The sequence below is a fragment of the Phocoena phocoena genome, chromosome 19 (genome assembly GCF_963924675.1).
Source record: "Phocoena phocoena chromosome 19, mPhoPho1.1, whole genome shotgun sequence".
Taxonomy (NCBI): Eukaryota; Metazoa; Chordata; class Mammalia; order Artiodactyla; family Phocoenidae; genus Phocoena; species Phocoena phocoena.
The window spans coordinates 9,641,291-9,663,388 of NC_089237.1; the positions used below are offsets into that span (position 1 = coordinate 9,641,291).

General features: G+C 49.4%; 1 protein-coding gene across 1 annotated transcript in view; it reads right to left on the reverse strand.

The window, feature by feature from the left end:
* Positions 1 to 10,436, reverse strand: part of USP36 (ubiquitin specific peptidase 36) — a 28,194-nt gene extending 17,758 nt beyond the window's left edge. Inside the window, exons 1-4 of the mRNA XM_065897113.1 lie at positions 10,184 to 10,436; positions 9,475 to 9,696; positions 2,572 to 2,682; positions 1,815 to 1,917 (exon numbers count right to left, since the gene is read on the reverse strand). Coding sequence (XP_065753185.1) covers positions 1,815 to 1,917; positions 2,572 to 2,682; positions 9,475 to 9,696; positions 10,184 to 10,436 — 689 coding nt within the window. The remainder of the gene's footprint in view (positions 1 to 1,814; positions 1,918 to 2,571; positions 2,683 to 9,474; positions 9,697 to 10,183) is intronic.
* Positions 10,437 to 22,098: the final 11,662 nt, after the last annotated feature.

The window sequence follows — 22,098 nt, forward strand, 5'->3', positions numbered from 1 at the left end:
AAGCGTCCTGGCAACAGGATGTGGCTGGGAGGCAGTCCCCAAGGCAAAAACTCGGCAGGAGGAGGCAGGCAGCCTCCTTGGGGAGCAGGGGGTTCAGGGCAGGAGAACAAAGGGGAAAACCAGGGTCCTGAACAAGAAACATAAAAATACTGAGGCCACAAGCCCCTTCTGCCCGCAGAGGAAAAGCTGCCCACTCCAGCGTGTGCTTCGCTGTGTGGCCAGAAGGGGGCGCCCGAAGCAAGAGCCGAGCGAATCGCCGAATCCTCGTGGTACGGAAGCAAAGGTGGTTCCGGTAGAAAATGGTGAAGGAGACTTGACACCCTACCTGACCAGAATCAGCCCCCCGGAAGCAACATGAAGCAGGAGAAGACAGCGACACAAACTCCAGGCTGAAGTGAAGACCCCAAACAAGCATGTGGGGGAGATGGAAGAACACCGTGAACACGCCTTAAAACTAAGATAAAATGACCAAAAGGAGGGAAAGTTCACTAAACTCAGGAAAGAAACAAGGACTGAACTTCGAGGGGCACATGGAGGAGGGACTCAAAGGAGATGGAGTGAGGGGCACAGGAAGCAGGGGTGGGGGGGTGTGCGGTGCGGCCGCGGGGAGGGGGCGGCTGAGACATGAGAACACCAACAACCCGGCACCCGAAAGGGCACCGTACCATCAAACACATAAGGCAGAACACGAGAAACATTCCCAGGCGTTAAGGGGAAAAAAGGGCCTTTAACACAAGCAAAAGCAATGCCATCGTGTGTTCCCGAGGGGAGAGTCACTTCCCAACCAGTGCAGGGTCACCAAAGACAGACCACTTTACCAGGCTACGGGTCAGGTTTAATGACATCAGAGCTTCATCCGCTGAAACAGAGGTTTCCCATCCTCATGGCTACAACTCAACTAACTTTCCCAAAGGATGTTCCAGATATGACTCCTGAGTTGTATTTCCAGACTCCAGGACTCAGTTCTATTCCAAGCCTAGGCAGCACTTCCTGCCTCCTTTCTTCTCTCTGAACCCAAAAACCCAAGAATGATACAAAAACACTGCTGACAGTAGCTGTTTTACAAAAGGGAAGACCAAGCAACCAACCATAAATCCGTCATGTGCATTTGTCTATGCTCTCAAATTTGGGCAGAGTGAAACCTCAAAAATCATAATCTCCTTACCCTCAAGTTTTCCTGCAGCCTTTCAAGTTCTTCCATAAAGACATTATAATTCCTACCATCCCCATCCTTAGTACCAAAATAATGAGGTGATTTTTAAAAGATGGGACAAGTCCCTGTCAGTAGCGTAAGATCCTCGAAGAGATCTATTAAAGCATTTCCCAGGACTTCCCTGGTGGCGCAGTGGTTAAGAATCCGCCTGCCAATGCAGGGGACACGGGTTCAAGCCCTGGTCCGGGAAGATTCCACATGCCACGGAGCAACTAAGCCCGCGAGCCACAACTACTGAGCCCACGTGCCACAACTACTGAAGCCCGCGCGCCTAGAGCCCATGCTCCACAACAAAGAGAAGCCACCACAATGAGAAGCCTGCACACCACAGCGAAGAGTAGCTCCCGCTTGACGCAACTAGAGAAAAGCCTGCGCACAGCAACGAAGACCCGACGCAGCCAAAAATAAATAAATAAACATTAAAAAAAAAAAAAAGGCATTTCCCTCCATGAGTTGCTGGGACAGAGATGGCCACCACCTGCCCTGCAGCAGGAGAAGCCCTTTCCTGGGAAGCAGTGCGACCCCTTGCTGGAGCTTCAGCTCAGGGCCACAGGGCTAAGGTCCACAGAGGTGGACCTGGGGTGGGGGGAGGAGCGCGTACTTGGCACAGCCGCTCAAGCAGGCCTTCTGCATGGCGTCAATGGTGTACCGCAGAAACTCGTGTGCGTCCTCTTGGTTCCCGAAGCGGAAATGCCGGGCGATCTCTAAGGAGGAAAGGAAGAAGCATCAGGCCGGAAGGGAAGAGCTCCTGCCTGCTCTCCAAACGTCCCACTCCTGTCGGTCTCATCACCAACTCCTAGCAGACCCAGGACTAAACCCAGGCGAGGAAAAGGAGTCTGCCTGGCTTCCTACATCCCAGGTACCACCCTCACGGCAGTTATCTTCTCAAAGAGACCTAAGGGCTTAAACCCTCTACACTTAACAGAAAGCACAAATGAACACCAAGCATTAAGGATATGAGATCCATTGATGAACTGAAGCTGGTTTTCTAGGAGCCAATACAGACCGTGGCAGATTATCACCATGTCATCGCAATACAACTTACACCGGCTTCAAAAACCAACGAGCCCATCTTTTCTGCTAAGGGAGATATCTGACTGTCACAGCACATGGACACTGGTCTCTCTGACGTTGAGAAAAGGCCCCGCAGCCCTTCCTTACCTGCTCCCCACCTCCGGGCCCATGACACACAGCTCCTGGCCTGGCCAAAGCCACCTGATCTTCAGGGCGGGGACCACCACCACCTGGTGTGGACTCCTCCACATCCAGTCCCAGGGCTCGCTTGGTCTGCTACACTCTGTGTGTGCAGCCTCCCGAGCCCTCCCTTCTGCCCCCCGCCAGAAGGAAGCTGCTCTTACTTCTGAGGTCTCGGATGAAGGACACGGGCTTGATGGCGTTGCCACTGTTGGCGAAGGCCTGGATGATGTGGTTCTGCATGACGCATAGCATGCAGAAGCTTCCCTGGTGACCTGCGGGCACGGACAGGCGGTCGTGGTAAGGCGAGAGCTCCCAGGAGAGCTGACGACACGGCCTCCCGCCCGGCAGAGACAGCAGGAGCCCGACGGCCCGACCCAAGCCCCCACGCCGCCTGCAGCACCCGGGACCCGGTCTCTCCACAGACCGAGGAGTCTGAGTTTTCAAGCACCGTTTAGAACAATGCTTTCTCTGACTTCCGAACTGCATCACATAGTCAACAGGCTAGAATATTTTGGGCTTCCCGACACCCGCTTCATGTGCTCTTCATTGCAGGAACCTCTGCTCTGGTTTCCAGGAGACACAGGGGCTCAGCCAGCTCTGGGGAGACCCCGGGCACAGTGCTCCCCCAGCCTGATGGCCCGACTCTGCAGCTCTGGCGCCCCAGGCGACACCTACATGGTGGGGACGGGTCCATAAGGACCGGCGGAGGGCCACACAGAGCTCCCAGGCTGCGATGGGGCCCCCAGGCTGCGGCCAGTCCCCGTGCTCCGGATAAACTCTTTGTCCCCCAGGAATTAAGCGAGATAGCGTTATGCTTCTACCTCTACTTACAATTATGATCTTAAATACACAGAGAAGAGCAAAGACTACACCCCATTTTAGGTGATTTTTAAGTCAAGTACTGGTGTGATAGTTGAACTCCCCTCTCAACCTCTCACAACCCTGTTCCCCACATGCTTCATCCTTCTCCCCAACCAGGTCACCACTGTTCCCATTCACGGATTCACTGCATCCCACACGTGGCACTCACTCACCGGGATACTGCAGCTTCACGTTTAAGCGCACTCTCTATAAAGTGTAACAAACTGCTCTTTAATCCCTGCTCCAGACCACAGTTCATCCACACGACCCCCCTTTTCCTGCATGCCAACCTCCCCGCCTCTTCCTGCTATCACAAATGCTGTGGTGAATGGTCCTTGTGCGCATGTCAGTTTCTCTAAGGCATATACCTACAAGATACATTTCTGGGTCCAAGGGCAAGCACATCTTTAGTTCTACAAGATACTGTAGTCGTGTATATAGCACACGACCTTCCTCAACAGACCCAGCGCCTAACACAAAATTCACACCAATCTGTTACTCTCCCCCTGAACACCTCCAATCACCCAGTTACTTAGACCTATCTCAAATTAAAAACTGAAACAGCATGCAGCCTGTTTACCATATACATACAAAAAAATCCTAGAATCTACAAACGAAAAGGGCACATGTTGCTAAAGATGTTGAGAAACTGGAACCCCTGTACACTGTTGCTGGGAACGTCAAATGGTACAGCCACTGTGGAAAACAGTATGGTAGTTCCTCAAAAAATTAAAAATAGAATTCCCATATAATCCAGTAATTCCTCTTCCAGGTATTTACCCAAGAGAAGGGAAAGCAGAGTCTCAGAGATACTCGTACACCCACATTTATAGTATTATTCACAAGAACCAAAATGTAGAAGCAATCTGAGCGTCCACTGACAGACGAATGGATAAAGAATGTGGTCTATACATAAAGTGGAATATTACTCAGCCTTAAAAAGAAAAGGAAGTCTGACACCTGCTACAACAAAGAGAAACCTTGAGAACATTATACTAAGTAAGCCAGTCCTAGAAGGACAAGCACTTGTGTTTGTGTTACATGAAGTACCTGGAGCAGTAAGAGTCACCGAGACAAAAAATAGGATGGAGGGTACCAAGGATGGGGGCTGGCGGGGGGAGGGGGTGTTTTTAATGGGGACAGACTTCCAGTTTGAAAAAGTTCTGGAGATGGATGGTGGTGATGGTTGCATGACAGTGTGAAGGTACTTAATGCTACTGAACTGTACACCTAAAATGGTACATTTTATGTTATATGCACTTACCATAATGCAAAAAAGTTTAATTTTTAAAAAAATGCTAGTATTTACACAAAAAAATTCTTCTGGGAGGGAAATCAAAAAACCATTCATGTGATTAATGCCTTTACATGAAGGAGAGGCTTTTATTTTTCATTTTAGAGTTTTCTCAACTCTATATCCATTCATTACTTTCACTTTCTAAAGGGCAGTAATTGTGGAGAAGGCTCAAATTGAGGCAAAAAACCTAATGTTATTTAAGATAACAAACGTAACAAATGTTAAGCCAACAAAAAGAGCTCCCATTTACAAAATCTGATTCATGTTAAGATACTCCCATGAAAGTCGTGTGGAAATTAAGCCTCTAATCATTATCTAAAACGCTGAGACTTTTAGACTAATAAATCATCACTCTTCAATAGGGCAACTGGGAACTCCCTGGTGGTCCAGTGGTTAGGACTCGGTGCTCTCACCGCCAAGGGTTCAATCCCTGGTCCGGGAACTAAGATCCCGCAAGCCTTGTGACTTAGCACAAAAAAAAAAAAAAAAAAAAATAAATAGGGCAAAAGTAACAATTTCACCCAGAAATTCCTGGGACAGGATTTCCCAAACCCCTGGCAATGCGCAAGTTTAATTTTAAAAGCCCGTGGACACTTTGTTCAGGTAATTTAGGAAAATACATCATAAAAGTTGTATCCATGATTTGAGGGACACTACTACTTAAATTTGGGGAAGAAGGTACGAAAGAGTAGGATTTAATCCTGGATATTTTACAGTGTTTATTTTGTGGATAGATCCTGAAGTGGTCCCGGCACGTTGCAGGACTGGGGCTCCATGCAAGCAGCCCCTTGTCATGTTCAAGCCATACTTCCCTGGACCCTTGAGAATCTTCAAACAGTGAATTCGAGGAAGAGAGGACAGCCCAAGCCCACTTAGGGGTCACCTGGGGATCCAGTCAGGTGCCAGGAAAAAAATATTAAAACTTCTCTTAATACATTTTACTCTAAAAAAGCCAAGAAATTAAGGCTTACTGACATTTCATAGTGACATGGAGGGACACTGGCACTCTCCCCAGGTCTGCCTGCGTTGCTCACAGGAGGAGGGGCTGCTCCCAACTCAAGCCCTTGCCCCCATATACCACTGTTTACTTGTGCCAGGTTACACGGACTTACAGATGTGACCTACTTTTAACTGTATTAACCCTTGCAAAGTTGACAATAGCTCAAAGATTCCTGCAGAGAAACCAACAGCAAAAGCACAGGGAACACGAAAACGGCAGTGACCTACAGGCTCAGGAGAGAGGCTCTCACCGCCAACGTCATGAGATAAAAACAAAGACAGCCCAGTCAAACCTTAGTAAAGTCCACCCAAAACAACCTCAGCCATCACCATCACTGGCAACAGAGATTTATCATCACCTTCATCTTAGAAGTGTGCACTGTGCCTTGGTATAGTAGCTAGTGCTGCTGTGAGCCACTGCAAGACATTTAAATACTACAGTAGTCCCACAGCCTGGCCTCCTTCCATTCTTTTTTAATAATATAACTAATATCCCTGAACACGTCATGCAATCCCAAACTTTTATCATAACGATGTTCCTCCCACACTCCCACGTCCCTGCCTCTGGTTCTGCCCTGATTTCTAATTTACCTACTTTTAAAAATCACTTTTATTTATTTAAGTTTTATCACATATACGTACACCTAAACAACAAATTATCTGCTTTTCAATGATATGAATAGGAATTCATGCTGGGCTTTTTCTTCACTCGACACTGCTATGCGGACTCATCCATGGAGCGAGTCCATTCTTCTGCACTGCTGTATAATATTCTACCACGTGCCTATATAATTCAGGTACCCATTGTGTTGATGGGCGCCTGAGCTGCTTACAGTTTTTTGCTGTAGGTTTCCTGGTGCACAGATACCAGAGCTCTTCTGTAGAACTGCTAAGTGTAGATTATATGACAGAGAACACCAGATTGTTTTCCAAAGCAGTTATGCCAACTCAGACCAGGAGTTTACAAAGAATCTCATTGACCTCCATCCCCTGTGACCTTCAGTACCGTCAGACTTCCGAACCCTCGACCACAAAGGTGTAAAGCGTCTCCCAGGTTACGCGGTTACTAGCCATCTCCTCCTCTGCCCCGTGACGTGAGCTTCCTCTCCTATAAAATGCCTGCTCCTAATGTTTATCTATTTAATATGTTATTCTCTTTTCCTTGTTGATTTGTGGTTTTGTGTATATTCTTGGTCCCAACCCTTCGTTGTTTATGCATCCCAGGTGTCATCTCCTCGTTTGTAGCTCCCTGTCTTTTAATTTTGTTTTTTCATGAACAGAAGTTCTTAATTTTAACGCAGCCGAATTCATCAATTTTTTTAATGGTTAGTGCTTTCTCCCAACCCAACGTCAGAAAGATACTTGCTCACGTCTGTTATAAAAGCATTGTTTTTACTTTTGAGAAGTTTTTTTTTAAAAATAAATTTATTTATTTATTTTTGGCTGCGTTGGGTCTTCGTTGCTGTGCGCGGGCTTTCTCTAGTCGCAGTAAGTGGGGGCTACTCTTCGTGGCAGTGCACGGGCTTCTCATTGCAGTGGCTTCTCTTGTTGCAGAGCACGGGCTCTAGGCATGCGAGTTTTAGTAGTTGTGGCACGCGGGCTCAGTAGTTGTGGCTCTCGGGCTCTAGAGTGCAGGCTCAGTAGTTGTGGCGCATGGACTTAGTTGCTCCGCGGTATGCAGGATTTTCCCAGATCAGAGCTTGAACCCGTGTCCCCTGCGTTGGCAGGAGGATTCTTAACCACTGTGCCACCAGGGAAGCCCTTTTGAGAAGTTTTAAATCCATTTTTTGGTGTGAGTATGCTGTGAAATGGGGATTCTATTTCATTTTTTCCGTATGTAAACCCTAATTATTTTTAAGTTCCATTTATTTAAAACAGGAGACACATGTATATGTGAAAAAATGGTGTGTAATGCCACACGTCCACGCATTCATGGCTCTGTTTCTGGGTTGTCTCTCCATCGGTCAGTACCTCCCTCCCTGACTCAACTCTGCCGCTTTAACGTCTCTTAACTTTACAGAAAGACTTTACGGCTGCTAGAGTATACTGCTTCTCATATTCTTCACAGGTGTCTTGGTGATTTTGGTCCTTTGCTTTTCTTTTCCATATAAATTTTAGAATCAGCTGGAGCTACAATAATCTCTACGTTAATTTGGGAGAGAACCAACATTTTTATAATACTGAGGCTTCCCTCTCTGAAGGCAGCGATCTCCATGTGTGTAGGTTATCATAAAATGCCCTTAAATTCCCAGGAAAGGTTTTCCACGTATATCTTGGTAATTTGGGTCTCCACACTTTATCATTTTTGTTGCTGTTATACAATTTTTTATAATAGCAAATTTTTTTTTTAACAATTTCTTGTTTGGTGTAGAGAAATTCAAGTAACTTTTTGTATATTGATGTTATATCTAGTCATAGTGCCAAATTTCTTTCCTATTCCCCCGAATTTCTAATTTGTCTATGGATTCCTTTGTTTTTCTACGCAGGAATATCATTTTCAACCAACAAGAGTGTTACTCCCTCCTCTTGTCTCCTGGGTCACTGCTCTGGCCAGGACCAGCACATCAAATGCAAGTATAGAGAGTGGCCACCCTGGCTTCTCTCCTTATTTTTAAAAGGTGTGCTTCTACTATTTCCTAATTGGAATGCTTTTTTGTAGTTGTTGCTAGATACCTTTTATCAATATTAGTAAAAAAATCCCTCTGTTGCTACTTTGCTAAGAGTTTTCTTTATCATAATTTTTTGGGGCATCTATTTTCAGGTGACCTTTCTCTCTTAATCTGTTGATAAAGTGACAGCAACTAAGGTAGCAAGATTAGCAGTCATGGATGTAGAACTTACTGTGTGCCAAGTACTATTCTAAGCACTCTACATAATTCATGTAAGCTTTACAAAAACGCTATGAAGGAAATATTATTATTACTCTGCAGATAAGAACATGTCAGGTAATTCTCCAGGACTCAGTCGCTGGGTGGCAGAACCAGGATGTAAACCCAGCAGGCCAGTCTCCAGAGTGGTGCTTGTAACTGCTGTGCTATACTGGCTCCACAATTACATCTGGAGGTTTTCTGATATCAGAACATCCTTGTGTTACTAGGATGAACACAAGTTGCTCACAGTGTTTAAAAGACTATTGAATTTGCTAGTATTTTATCTAGAATTTACATGTATATTCATGAACAAGAGGGAACTGTAGTATTTCTTTCTCACATTGTGCTTATTTAATTTTGTTATCCAAGTTAAGAGAACCTCATTGAACGAGCTAGGGAGCTTTCTCTCTTTTTCTTTTCTCTGAAAGAGTTCAGGAAGCATTGAAATGATCTGTTTCTTAAAAGTTTCATAAAACTTACCCATAAATTGTCTCAGCCTGGTGTTTTCTTCATGTGAAAAGTTTTAACGACTGATTTAATTTTGTTAATGGTTGAAAGGCTATTCAGACTTTCTGTTTTCTTTACTTTGGGTAAGTTATATTTTCTTTCATCTTTTTTTTACCCACATTCAATGTCCACTTTGGAGGATGTTTTATGATGTACATAAAACACTGCTACAAAAACAGGTGTATAAAACAACCGAATGCACGTATTTCGCAGGTATCTTTTGAAAACCCTTTTCTCTCTTTAGGTAATTACTTTCAGCCCAGTTTAGAGACCATTACTCTACCCTGATCCTCTTTCACGGCCCATCCTGCAGCTGGCACAATTCGAATGTAGGATTTATCAGTTACTATAAAGCGTTACTATTTATCAGTGACTACTTCACTCCTGAATTGGACCCGGGCTGAACTGGCAGCACCGTGAGCACACGGGTTTGTCCACTTAGGAGACCATCTGGCCCCGAGGACCAAGGGCGCCCCCACAGACATGCGTGTGCACAGCACCCCCCACACACACACACAGCGCTCACTTACAGCCTCGCGTGTGCTCCTTGGAGAGCAGGTAGTTGGCCAGGGGCGGCGTGTAGGTCAAGCACTGCACGGTGGAGTTGAGGAAGCAGGTGTTGCCGAGGTTGTGCAGCCCCGCGCCCACACGGTAGACGCGCCCCCAGCGCAGCGACAGCCGCTCCACGGGGAAGAGCACCTTCTGGGGCGCGGGGACGCCGTCACCGCAGCTCTCGTACGCGCGCTCGCTGCCTGGGGGGGGAGGGATGGGAGAGAGGAGGCCGTCTGACTCCGTGCCCAGGCAGACCGCCCAGAGCAAGTGCCGTGGCGCACTCGGGCACGTGCTCAGAACGCAGCATCCGGGGGTGACTGGGTTCCTGCTGCGGAAGCCCAGGAGAACACCTGTCACCCCACGGCTCTCCCTGACGGCGTCGGTCTAGCGCCCCAGGACCCCTCGGTGGATGAGAGGACGAGGCTGTGAGAATCAGCAGCTGGAAGAACTGGGCCCTGGCACTCTGAGCCCACCCCACTTCTCCGTCTGGTTTCCAAGGCCTGCTCTTGAACCTCTAAGGACACAGATCTCTTTCTGACCAACCCTGTACCATTACTTCCATAACTAAAATCTACTGACCCCACGCACGACATTCACAAGTGACCACACTCTGTTTCTGGTCCTACTAATCAGTCAACGCTTCGTCCCTCCACTTGGTCAGCACAGAGCGAGGCCCCCTCCCAGTACCCTGTGTCCTGGCCTGCGGCTCATCCCCGCTCCTGTGGCAGCCGGCTCCCTCTGTCCTGGGATTCAGCAGCACATATTTGCTCTTCAGTGACTCCAGCTGGTAGGAGAAACTCTTGCTGGCGGGCTCAAACTCCAGCTTCTGCAGAAGGACCTTCCTGGCAGAGGAGGCCAGGAGCTTCCCCAGCTCCCCATCGTCAGCCGAGTCCCTGCGGCCAGGCTTGAGGGCTTCCTTCAACTTGTCGACTATGGGCATGGTGCATCACTGTGGGGACAGGAAAGAACACGGAGCGGCGGGTAAGTGGGTCCCAGGAACAGAGCATCCCTTCCCTGACAACCCCCTCCTGGGCCTTACAGATGTGACCCACCATAAAAGCGGCTCTGGATCGGCTGCCAACCTTACAAAGGAGGAAGGGTGACACGAGACGTAGTACTGACCACGTGGACACAGCGACGCCCACGCTTCTCCTCTCAAAAAGACAAAGTGCCTCCGCAAACAGCACTAAACAGACTGACACGGCCCGGAGGAGGCGAGACTACCTTCTCGGCGTCTTCTCTTCAACAAGTACCATCAAGTGACTTTGGACGTCATACTTGGTGCAATTTCCCTCAAGAGGTGACCATGTCCTCCTAGCGTCTGCTCAAAACCAGGAGAACACTAATTCTCCCAAGACACTCTGGTCACACACACAAATCCATGCGATAAAGGAATCTGCATGGAGAGTGAGATGAGCTCACTCATCTGTTCGGAACCACACTCTTCAAAACAAAGGCCACGAGCCTCATGGGGCCACTGAACAGGAGAAATGAGGCTGGGCCAAACTGGGACGTGCTGTAAGTGTAGAACACACACTGGATTTCGAAGACTCAGTTTGCAAGTGTAAAACATCTCAGTAATTTTAAGACTAGTTATATGCCAAAATGATTATATTTTACATATACTGGGTTAAGTAAGTTATATTGTGACAATTCATTTCACCTGCTTCTTTTTATTTTTCAACGTGGTCACTGCAAAACTCAGTTATACTTGTGGCCTGTGTTACTGGATACTGCTTGTACAGACTATCTTTTTAAAAGTGATGGAGAAAAGATAGTAATAGGACTAGAATGGTGTACACAAAAACGCCTAAACTTAAGGGGGGGGTGGGGTGGGGCGGAGCAGGCAGGGGCCGTGGTGGCAGCTCAGGCTCTGGAAGGCGGCAGGCCTGGGTTATTCCATCATGGATTAGCTACAGCCTCCAGGGACAATCACTGGGACTGCCGGAGACCGTTCTTTGTAAAATAGGAAAAAAAACAAGTGTCAAAGGTGCCTGTGAGCTTAACGGGGAGAAACACACTGGGTGAGAGCTGAGCGCTGGCTGCAGAACAGTCCCTAAAGCCGCAGTGTAGAAACTGTAACAAACCCGAAATCCCCATCACCTCTAACTGCACACACTACCTGTCAACTCAACCACCCTGGCCAAAGCTCAAGGACTATTTGAGGCACAGTTAGAAAAATAGTTCCTTACACAGCTTACTCCCATCAGAAAAATGATGACCTCCCCCAGGTATGTGGTCGCTGGCCTGAGCCAGGAGACCCAACTAGTCAGGTGGATCCAAAACTCTGCTTGAGTGAAAGGACCCCGTCCAGCACCTCTTGGTAAACCGTCCAGATTCATGGTTATAGGGCACCTAATTCTGTATGTGGATCGAATTTCTTTTTCTATAAAAATTTCTGTAAAGAACAGAAACGTAAGACCATTATTTAAAAAAACGCAAGCACAAGTTCTTTGACATGAAAAAAATAAAAGCAGCTTTCCTAAGGGGAATTATCTAAGCGTTCTCACCAACTGAACAATGGCTGCTGGACCACATGTGGGCTTACCTGGGGTGTCTGAACTTGGGTGTGCTATTCCTGCAGCATGGAGTCAGGTGCTTGGCCAGACTAGGTAGGTGTGGTGCTGGGCCCTCAAAATCACGTGCTCCCAGGCTTTGGCCTGTTCAATCACCAGAGCCACAAGCGTGTCGTCCAGAATGGGTGTCAGAGTCTGTGGGATGAACACAGCATCACATGAGGCCAGCTCTCTTCCCGCTGTCTCATCAGCTCCATTCCCTGGACACGGAGTAGGAAGGCCAACCATCTACCAGGAACAGTCAGCATTAAGGCGGAAGGAATATGGACAGTGCGGGACTTAGGAAGAGTGAAGAGCTGAGCTAACTAACTACAAACGATTTCGATGGACATGACATGAAAACACTGCCCTTTCTTCCATACCTTAACCTTCACGCCAGTGACAAGCCCAGTGAACAAAAATCTCCCCACACGCCAGTCAACTCCAGACTCCATCACATTTGCAAAGACTAAGAGATAACAGATAATCATCTCCAACCTTCAGATTTCATGAGCCAGTAAGAGTTCCCCAAAAAATGGCGCAATGAGAGTTGCCAAATTTTCACTCTGCTAAGTTTGTTTTTTTTCCTTAATTACCAACCACAATCACTGTGATTACAGAAAATTAAGGTACTTAAAAACTTTTTACTGTGAAAACGTTCATTTACGATGTAGAGAGAACATCACAAGGAACCGCCACGCTCCCCTAATTCAGCGTCAATAATTATTGTGTAGGACCAGTCGATTCTTCTGAGCCCACATTACTTTACAGCAAGTTTCAGATATACCATGTCTGATGTCCATAAGTAAAAGCATATTAACAGCAAAAAAAAGAAAGAAAGAAAAACAAAAGAGCATAATAAACACGATCTCAGCATGAAGTCAATCTGTAAAGGTTTCTGTTTCATGAAAACTCCCTACAATGTCCCTCTTCTTGTCAAGATCACACGTTGCTAAGGACTCTTGTCATGGGCAGATATGGGTTTGGGAACCTCTCGAAGCTAGAGGATAAAACAGAACTTGGAAGATTTAACCCAATTTAATTCGAGATAAATAACGTAAAGAACACCCACCCATTCCACATAGCCCACTCCTCGATGTGGAGTCAAGAGATTTTGAACAAACAGAATTTTTCAAGTTTCAACAGGAAGATCAAACCTCTACATCACCAATTCAACCCGAAACATTAAGCAACAACCTAAAAATGATTTATTTCTGAGGTGCAGCGACCCAGAGAAAAATGTCCCTGTAACCATCACAAGCCCTCTGATGTACACACTTGCTTCAAAACTCAGGGAGGATGCTCTCTCCAGTGCACGTTCCTCACGGTCCAGGAACAGCTCACACTTATCTATGCCCATTTCTACCTCTACTCAAATAAAGCTTCCTTAAATCAATCACCATTCAAGAACGTTTTCTCTCCCTCCTCCCTTTAAATGCATTTTTCCAGCATAAAATGCACTGAAGACTCACAGGGTCAACCACGTGCTGGCGGGGAGGAGCCCCAGACAGCACAGGGCTGGGGCCTCCCTGGGGCGCTTTTAGAGGGGGCTCTTCTGCAGAGCAAGCATCGGTCCCCAGCCAGGAAAGAGCAAACTGAGCGCCCCTCTCCTTGGAGGCCTGATTCTCCCCATCCCTTACAGACAGTGGACTGTGTCACAGCCAGGATGTTTTCCTCTCATCCATCCCTGTTTTAAGACGCTGCTCTAGCTCCTAGAACCCCAGGGGAGACCCAGTACTACCCGCCCAAAGAAATAGGTATTTTAAAAACTCATATCTTGTACCCATCCCCTCACCAGGACCATGACCACGATCAAGACCGTAAGGAATGTTACCCTCTCCAGGGGTGAGTTTTCCCACATATCTTACTAAAAAAGAACAAACAAGATATCAACTCTGCTGCCAAACTGAACGCCCTCCCCTTTATTTGGACTTAAGCCATTCCAAAGAAAGTCTGAATTCTGCATAAATGATGCTACTGTGCGTAACACCGCCACGGGCTGCTGCCTTCTCCCCTGCATGGGCTCCTGGCCGGGGCAGCTCTCCCCTGCACCGCGGGTCGCTCCCGGTGTGTGGAGAAGAGCAGAGAGCAGACCCGAGGCAGCCCGGACGGAGGACACACTTCCAGGGCCTCCCCGTGCGCCCCCGAGCCCTCGGGGACGGCGCAGCCCTAGTACCTCCCCGTGGACCCCGGAGCCCCCCGTGGACGCGCAGCCCGGGGCCTCCCCGTGGACCCCGGAGCCCCTTGCGGACGGTGCAGCCGTGGTGCCTCTCCGTGGACCCCAAGCCCCTCGCAAACAAACACCCGTGTCTCCCCGGAGCGTTCGCCTGTGCGCCCAGCGTCGGGAATCACATTCCCACGCCCCGCGGGGCGGAAGCTCTCCACCCGGCCCTCGCGCCGCCCCAACCCGGCCCTAGCCTACCAGGCCCTCAGCTGGCTCCGCCGCTGGCCCGGCTGCAGGCCCGCAGAGTTGGCGTCTGCTCGGCACGGGCCCCGCACACGCACCATCCGGGCCTCCGCCGCCTCACACACGTGTCACGGCGACGCTTAAAGGAGCCGCGGTCCACAGTCCTCAAGGCGGCACACCGAAAGGCCCCGGCAACTTTAAGAGGCGGTGCTAGCTTCCGCCCTATTCCCTGGACCCGCCCACAGCCACTTTACGTGCCCTATACGTCACCTCCCCATCCCGCGGCCCCGCCAGCCTACGCGATGACGAAAGCACGCAGAGCCTGAGACGCCCCGCCCCCTTGGCCGGCGACCCCCGAGTTCCCCCAGAGCACGTGAGGTGCCTGCTTCCGGGTCTGGCGAGCCGGCGCACTTCGGACGGCGTCTGGGCGCACTTCTTTCTCACCTGCAGTAGGGGCGGTGGCGCGGGATGCTTGATCGCACCCTCTAGGGCATTTAGTGACCAAGACACAGGCCGGGCGAGAAGAGGGCAGCGGGCCCAGTGAAGCCCGGAGGGCGGAGCAAAATGCTCTTGGGATTAAGGGATCGGGAGCGATGGTATTTGACCTTTGCAGTGTCCCGGGCCCTGTGCAATTCCCTGACCCCACTCCCTTCCTTCAAAAGCGTCATCCCGTGATGACTACGTTGAAGTTTGGGTTGAATGTTTGCAAATGCGCTTTGCTTTTGCGGTACTTTTAAAAATGTCTTTCACCTAATCCACTTGGTTGCCTTCCGTCCCGTTCCGCAGGGCAGGTGGAGAGAGTGCAGTCCCAGACCTGACCTCCAGATACTCTCACATAAGCAAAGGAATATTGTTACTCCACAAAAAACGACTTTTCCTAAAAGGGAACACTTGGAGTATACAACACAATCTGCTGTGTCCTTGGCAGACAAGTGTGAAGGGCAGGCTGGGCGATCCTGGGTGAAGCAACTAGAAACCTGGAGCTAGTCGTTATATTCCCCGCACAGTCCTTCAAGCAGGGACTGGCAATGGAGAGAGAGAATGGGTTTAATTAGAACAAAATTCACCTGTAGTTATCACTTGGAGAGTGCTGGTTTTTGAAAAAGCAAACAAGTATAAATAGATCCGCAGGAGCCTGAGGTTGAGCTCTGCCCTGTCTGTGAGAATCGTCAACTACAGAGATTCAGATTGGGATTTGTCCTGGAGTCGCGCCCTAAAGCAATGATTCAGACAAAAACCTTCTCACTCTTCCAGGTCTGAAACAATGTATAAATGAGTGGTTAAAAGGATGGGAGCGGGCTTCCCTGGTGGCTCGGTGGTTGCGAGTCCGCCTGCCAATGCAGGGGAAATGGGTTCGTGTCCCGGTCCGCGAAGGTCCCGCATGCCGCGGATGTGGCTGGGCCCGTGAGCCACGGCCGCTGAGCCTACACGTCCGGAGCCTGTGCTCCGCAACGGGAGAGGCCGCGGCAGTGAGAGGCCCGCGTGACGCAAAAAAAAAAAAAAAAAGTGTGGGAGCAGGTGGGAGGCGGAGGGCTGGCAAGTAGCCCAGGAATGAGGAGACCTCAGTTTTATCCCAGCTCTGCCCTAGTTAGCACGTTGCTTTGGACACTTCTTTTGGGCCTCCATGTGATCATCTGTGAAATAAAGACGATCTCCAGCAGATCTTTGATTCTAATAACAATACTGATGACATTTGTTCCCGTTGCTGAGTTCATATGATGTGCCAGATACCAAGCTGGCCACTTGCCCACACTATCTGATTTAATCCTCATGGCAACCCTACAAAAAGATATTGTTTCCATTTTACAGATGATAAAACTGAGTGTGCAAGATCCCAGCAAGCAAGTGGTGGTTTAAACCCAGGTTTCTCAGGCTCCAAGTTCACATCTTCAGCTCAGGCCCTCAGAGGTAACCCTGAACATTTTCTTAGATGACAAAGCTATTGCCCGAAAAGGCCCGCATGCCGCTTGAGAATGTGATCTGAGACCTGGAAGTCGAGAGGAGCCTCTGGCCACCCACACTCCCACCCTACTCCCCTTTCAAATTCCCTCCTAGAAGGCTTCCAAGTGGAATCTCCTAGAGGTGTGTTCACATGGCCCATAGGAAAGTCTTTCTAAAATGCTCCATCTCGGGCTTCCCTGGTGGTGCAGCGGTTATGAATCCGCCTGCCAATGCAGGGGACACGGGTTCGAGCCCTGGTCCGGGAAGATCCCACATGCTGCAGAGCAACTAAGCCCGGGCGCCACAACTACTGAGCCTGCGCTCTAGGGCCCACAAGTCACAGCTACTGAGCCCACGCACCACAACTACTAAAGCCTGCGCACCTAGAGCCCGTGCTCCACAACAAGAGAAGCCAGCGCAATGAGAAGCCCATTGACACAACTAGACAAAGCCCGCGTGCAGCAACGAAGACCCAACGCAACCAAAAATAAATAAATAAAATAAATAAAATTTAAAAACATGCTCCATCTCAAATGTCACCAGAGAAATGCAAATTAATACCACAATGAGTTGACGTTCCACACTCTGTGGAACTGCTAGAAGCTAAAAGACTACACATTGGAAACAATGTGTAAGCAAATAGATTGTAAAACTGCAGGGAATGTAAAATGATGCAATCATTTGGGAAAATATTTTGAATGTTTCTTTTATGTAACATACTTAACCTATGAGTACATCCATTGCTGTCACCACTGCAACTAACTACTTCCTGTAGGCTGGTAAATTCCAAATGTGCCAACACAAACCTCTCCTCCTAATCTTTGGAAAGGTGGATCCAGTGCCTCCTGGACACCCCTTCCCCAGAAGGGGGTGTCCTTTCGAGGTGTCCCACCTCGAAATTCACCATGCCCAGAAACGCCCCCCCCCCCCGGCCAAACTGCCTCTCCTTTCTGCCCTGTTGCCCACTTGGGCTGCTGTGCTAGAGCTCAGACCAAATCCTTGCCCTTTTCAGCTGGTTTCCCAGTGGGTCAGGCCACTTGGGGGCACTGCTGAGACTGGAGGGCAGACGAAAGGAGAAGCAGGCCTTTCTTCCCCTCCCTCTCTGCTTTGAGTGGAGTTTCCAGCAGCGGCTTCAACTCCACCCAGACAGACATACTGTGGTTGCAGCCTCCCACCTGGCCTCTCCCTGGGCTCTTGTAGGGCAGCCTACAAGAGCTGCGCCTCCCTCTGCCCCTCCACCCTCGAGCTGCTGACAGCTTCCTGCTGTTCCCTTCTTGGCTTCCCAGGGAGTTTCTTCCATCAGGCTGTCACCAATCCCTACCTTAATCCCTGCTGTTTTAAAGGCTGTGCAGAGTGGTTTTGGTGTTCCTGGTTGGACCTGGACTGATGCAGACAGTAACCCCAACGATCACCTGCCTGGCCGCATCCTGTGGACTCCCCCTCTCTCCCTCACCCCGTGTAAATTCTCAACAAATTTTGCTAGTTTTACTTTCCAAATATTCCTCAAGCCATTCCCTCCCCTCAGTCCAATTGCCCAAGTAAAGCCGCTCTCCGCTCTCTCCTGCGTTACTGGAATAGAGCCAAGTCCATTGCTCAAGCTGCCAAACAGAATAATATATTTAAAAGGCCGACCTGAACCCATTTCACTCCTGTCTGAAACCCTCTCCCGTCCACCCCTCCCCCTGCCTCCTGCTGATGGGAAAGCCAAGCTCCTTCGCATGGTCTCTAATAGCCTCCCAGGGGCTGGCTTTTGCCTGCCTTTCCCCCTCCTCCCCAGCCATTCCCTGCCCTGCATCCTTCAGCAGAGCTAAATCCAAGTGCCCCCCAGGCCCCAATCAGGCTGTCTCTACTCCAGGCTCAGGTTGGTCTTTGGCCTAAAATTCCCTTTCCCACTTGTCCTTCAACCACCTCCTCTGGTGCCACTTCCACCAAGAGGTCTTCCTGGATTCCCTCCATCCCTACCATTAGGTTGGTGTTGCCTTGGGCTAGCGGCACATTCCACTTATACATTCAATTGGAATGTTCTCGGGACTTCTCCTCCCTCCCTCATCAAGTCTCATTTCACTGGTGTGTCCCTGGACCGGTGTGCTGGAGGTACACTGGATAAACGTGAAATCCAACTAAATGGCAAATAAAATGCTGGAAATGAGGGCTTCCCTGGTGGCGCAGCGGTCGAGAGTCCGCCTGCCAATGCAGGGGACACTGGTTCGTGTCCCGGTCCGGGAAGATCCCACATGCCGCGGAGCGGCTGGGCCCGTGAGTCATGGCCGCTGAGCCTGCGCGTCCGGAGCCTGTGCTCCGCAACGGGAGAGGCCACAACAGTGAGAGGCCCGCGTACCGCAAAAAAAAAAAAAAATGCTAGAGATGAGACAATTGAATAATCTCTAAATCCTGAAAGAGAAAACGGGCAAACACTGAAGATGAAAGAATAAAGCATTCTCAATTAAAAAAAAAATAAAGCTGTAACCAAAATGAATCAAATTAGAACTTACCTTACAAAAGGTGCATTAACAAAGTAACAGTATTGTTGCCCAGAAGTCACCTGGGGGCTCCTTACTTTGGAGGTTGACGTAAAAGAGACTGGACCCCTCCCCCGGTTTCACAGCCTGTAGATAACCAAAGATTTAAGCTAATTTCTGGAAAGACCTATGTCACATTTCTAACTGTAAAGTAATCAGTGTTCTTCTGACCTTTACGTCAGTCACTGTGAGTTTTGGTTCCTGTGAGCCGCCGCTGCTGGGCCTACACAACCCTAACAATTTCCAGTTTCTAGAGACTGCCAAGCCACGGCTCTCGTAACACCCCTCCGCACACCCGCCTGCCTCCCCCAAACTCCCCCGCAAGGTCTCTCACTTGATCCGTCTGGGTGTTGCTCCCGCTGCTGGCCTTGGTTTGATCTGCTCCTTTGCCCTCAGGTGGCTCTGGTTTTTCTTTGTAGCACAGGGGCACTTTGCACAGCTCTGTTACTGTCCTCAAAGCACTGCTTGCATCTTTTTGGCCTCAGGACTAGATTATACAAACTTTGCAAGAGTGTTCAAGACCCTGCCTTTTAAAATTTATTTTTATTTAATTAAATTAAATTAATTAATTCATTTATTTTTTATTTATTTATTTTTTTTGTGGTACGCGGGCCTCTCACCGCTGCGGCCCCTCCCACTGCTGAGCACAGGCTCCGGACGCGCAGGCCCAGCGCCCACGGGCCCAGCTGCTCCACGGCACGCGGATCCTCCCGGACCGGGGCACGAACCCGTGCCCCCCGCATCGGCAGGCGGACGCTCAACCACTGCACCACCGGGGAAGCCCAAGACCCTGCCTTTTAAGTCCTGGCACCACCTTGCTTTTGAGCCCGCCGCCCCCAGCACTGCCCAGGGAACACATAGTAGGCCCACCTAGACTTCTCCTTGCCGTGTCTGGGCCCGCCTGGGAAGCAGGTGGGTAGAGGCAGAGGGGCCATGGCCCGAAGCTGCCTGTTGAATGGTGTTGAATGGCTGAATGGCGACTCAGTCTGTCTAGTACCTGGGAGAAGAGGTGGTAGATGTCACCCCCAAGCCAGAGAGGCTAAGAATCTATGGTGCCTCCTCTCCCCTCCTCTTTCTGGCTGAAAACCAAGGACTCCGAGGCTCCAGAAGGTGGTGAAGGACACTGAGGGAAAGAACCCAGGTCCTGAATCAGCCTTGGAGGGCACCCACCAAACATCCCCATTGGTCTTGGCAAGAAATAAACTCCTTTGTGTTAGTCCCTGGGATACTGGGCTCATTTGCTACGGTATCCAGAGCTGCCTTAGCTGGTACACCTTCGCTCTCAGATCACGGGAAGGTAGGATGAGGCTTTCGGGCCCCAGGGTTGTGGGCGCGCTGCATCTGAGGAGGAGCTCTAGCAGCTGGGGATACAGCAGAGGGGGCTTGATATACCTTGTGTGTTCGGAAGGTGTCCCGTAATGACAGGGTGACACTGCATAGCAGTTTGCCCAGGACAGTGCTTCTGGACACCTCTTGATACTACTAATTGTTAATAGCACCCGCTTTCTCGCTCAGAAGTGTCCTGGTTTGGAAGAGAAAGCACATAGGGATGAATTTCCCAGATAATTGAATTTTATTCTTTTTTTCAGTTTAGAAATTACAACTTGGAACAGGGTATCTTGGTGTGATCAAGTGTCTTCACTGAGACTAGGATTTTGCTGTCATTGTTTCAAAATTCAGAAAAAGGGAGAGAAGTTTGCCTTTGTCCTGGGGGGGAAAAACAAACCACTACAAGGCTCTTCCTGCAAGTGGAAGGAAAGGGTCCCCACCTGCTGCTGGGTGGGTGTCGATCTGTGGAGGATAACCTGCTTCCACCTGAGCCATGTCCTTGTTGGAGTCTCCGTCCGTGGTCCTTAGGCTGGGGAAGTAGGGCAGGCGTATGTCCTACTGAAGAGCTAGGCCCAGGATTCCGACTCCGCCTAGGTTCAAATCCCAGCTCCAGCGCTGAACGGCTGGGTGACCGGTAACTCAAGCTTCCCAGGCCCCGGTTTCCCTATCTATCCAATGGGAAGGTGAGAGGACCACCCCTCAGAGTTGGCAGATGTTAAATGAGATCATGTACGTGAAACCTTTAGCACAAGTCCTGGCGTGGGATAAACGTTAGCTGTGACTGGAATTATTAGGTTTATCAGAATGATTTCCTAAGCAGTTGCCCCTGGGAGTTTAGGAGCAGAGTCTCCTGAACTGGGGACAGATCACGGAGGAAGACGGAAAGGACTCATACGCGAAAAAGAGTTATCACGGCAGGCCCGAGACCTCTCTCCCCCTGGAAGGTCTGCTTCCGAGGTCTGGGAGCGTGGATTTCTAATAAGACTGGCTCCCGTGCCCCAACTGTTTGTGGATGTTGAAAACTGCTTCTGCTCTGGGAGTCTGGGGTTCTGCTACACGCTGGGCAGAGGGCGCCAACCTGACCAGCACCCAATACAAACGCTGGGGGCTAAGTCTCCAGGGAGCCTCTCTGGTTGGAATCTCGTTCCTGCTGCCCACCCGCCCAGCCCCACCACCCAACTTCACTTCAAAGGACAAAGCAAGGACACGTTGATTGGCCTAAAAATAAAAACGAAACTTTCAGCTTTCTTTCTAGGTGATGTACGCAGCCTTCCCTCTGCATCCCATCCTGGATCCTGTCCTCAGATCCTCTATAACACTCGCCCTTTCTCTGATTTTGACCCCCACGTGACACCCCACCATTCTGCAGACTCCGACTTGGATTTGGTTCACGCTTCTGTTTCATTTACTTAGAAAGAAACATCCCTCCAAGTTGTTACTGAATGAAAACAAGCAGAATTCTCTCCTGTTTCTGAATGTCTTTTTTTTCTTTTCCCCACAATTTGTTTCTTGGAGGAAGAAAGCTATTAGAGCTAAATGATTCCCCAAATCAAAGCACTGCCTTTCACTGCAAGATGATTCAAGGCAACTGCCTGTGACAGGGTGAGCTCTGGGTCGGCTTGAAGCTTGAACCCAAGGCCAGAGATAGATCTGTCCGTGAACTTGAAAGGCTTAATGTAAAACCATGGCAACAGCACGTCGCTGTTAGGATAAAGCTGACCCTGCTGAAATATTGCAGCTCCACCATCTTGGTTTGATTTTAAGTTGGATCAGATAAACAGATCCAGGAATAATTAGGAGGGAAAAGATAGAGCCCCTCAAACATCTGAAGGATTTTCACCAGCCCTGATG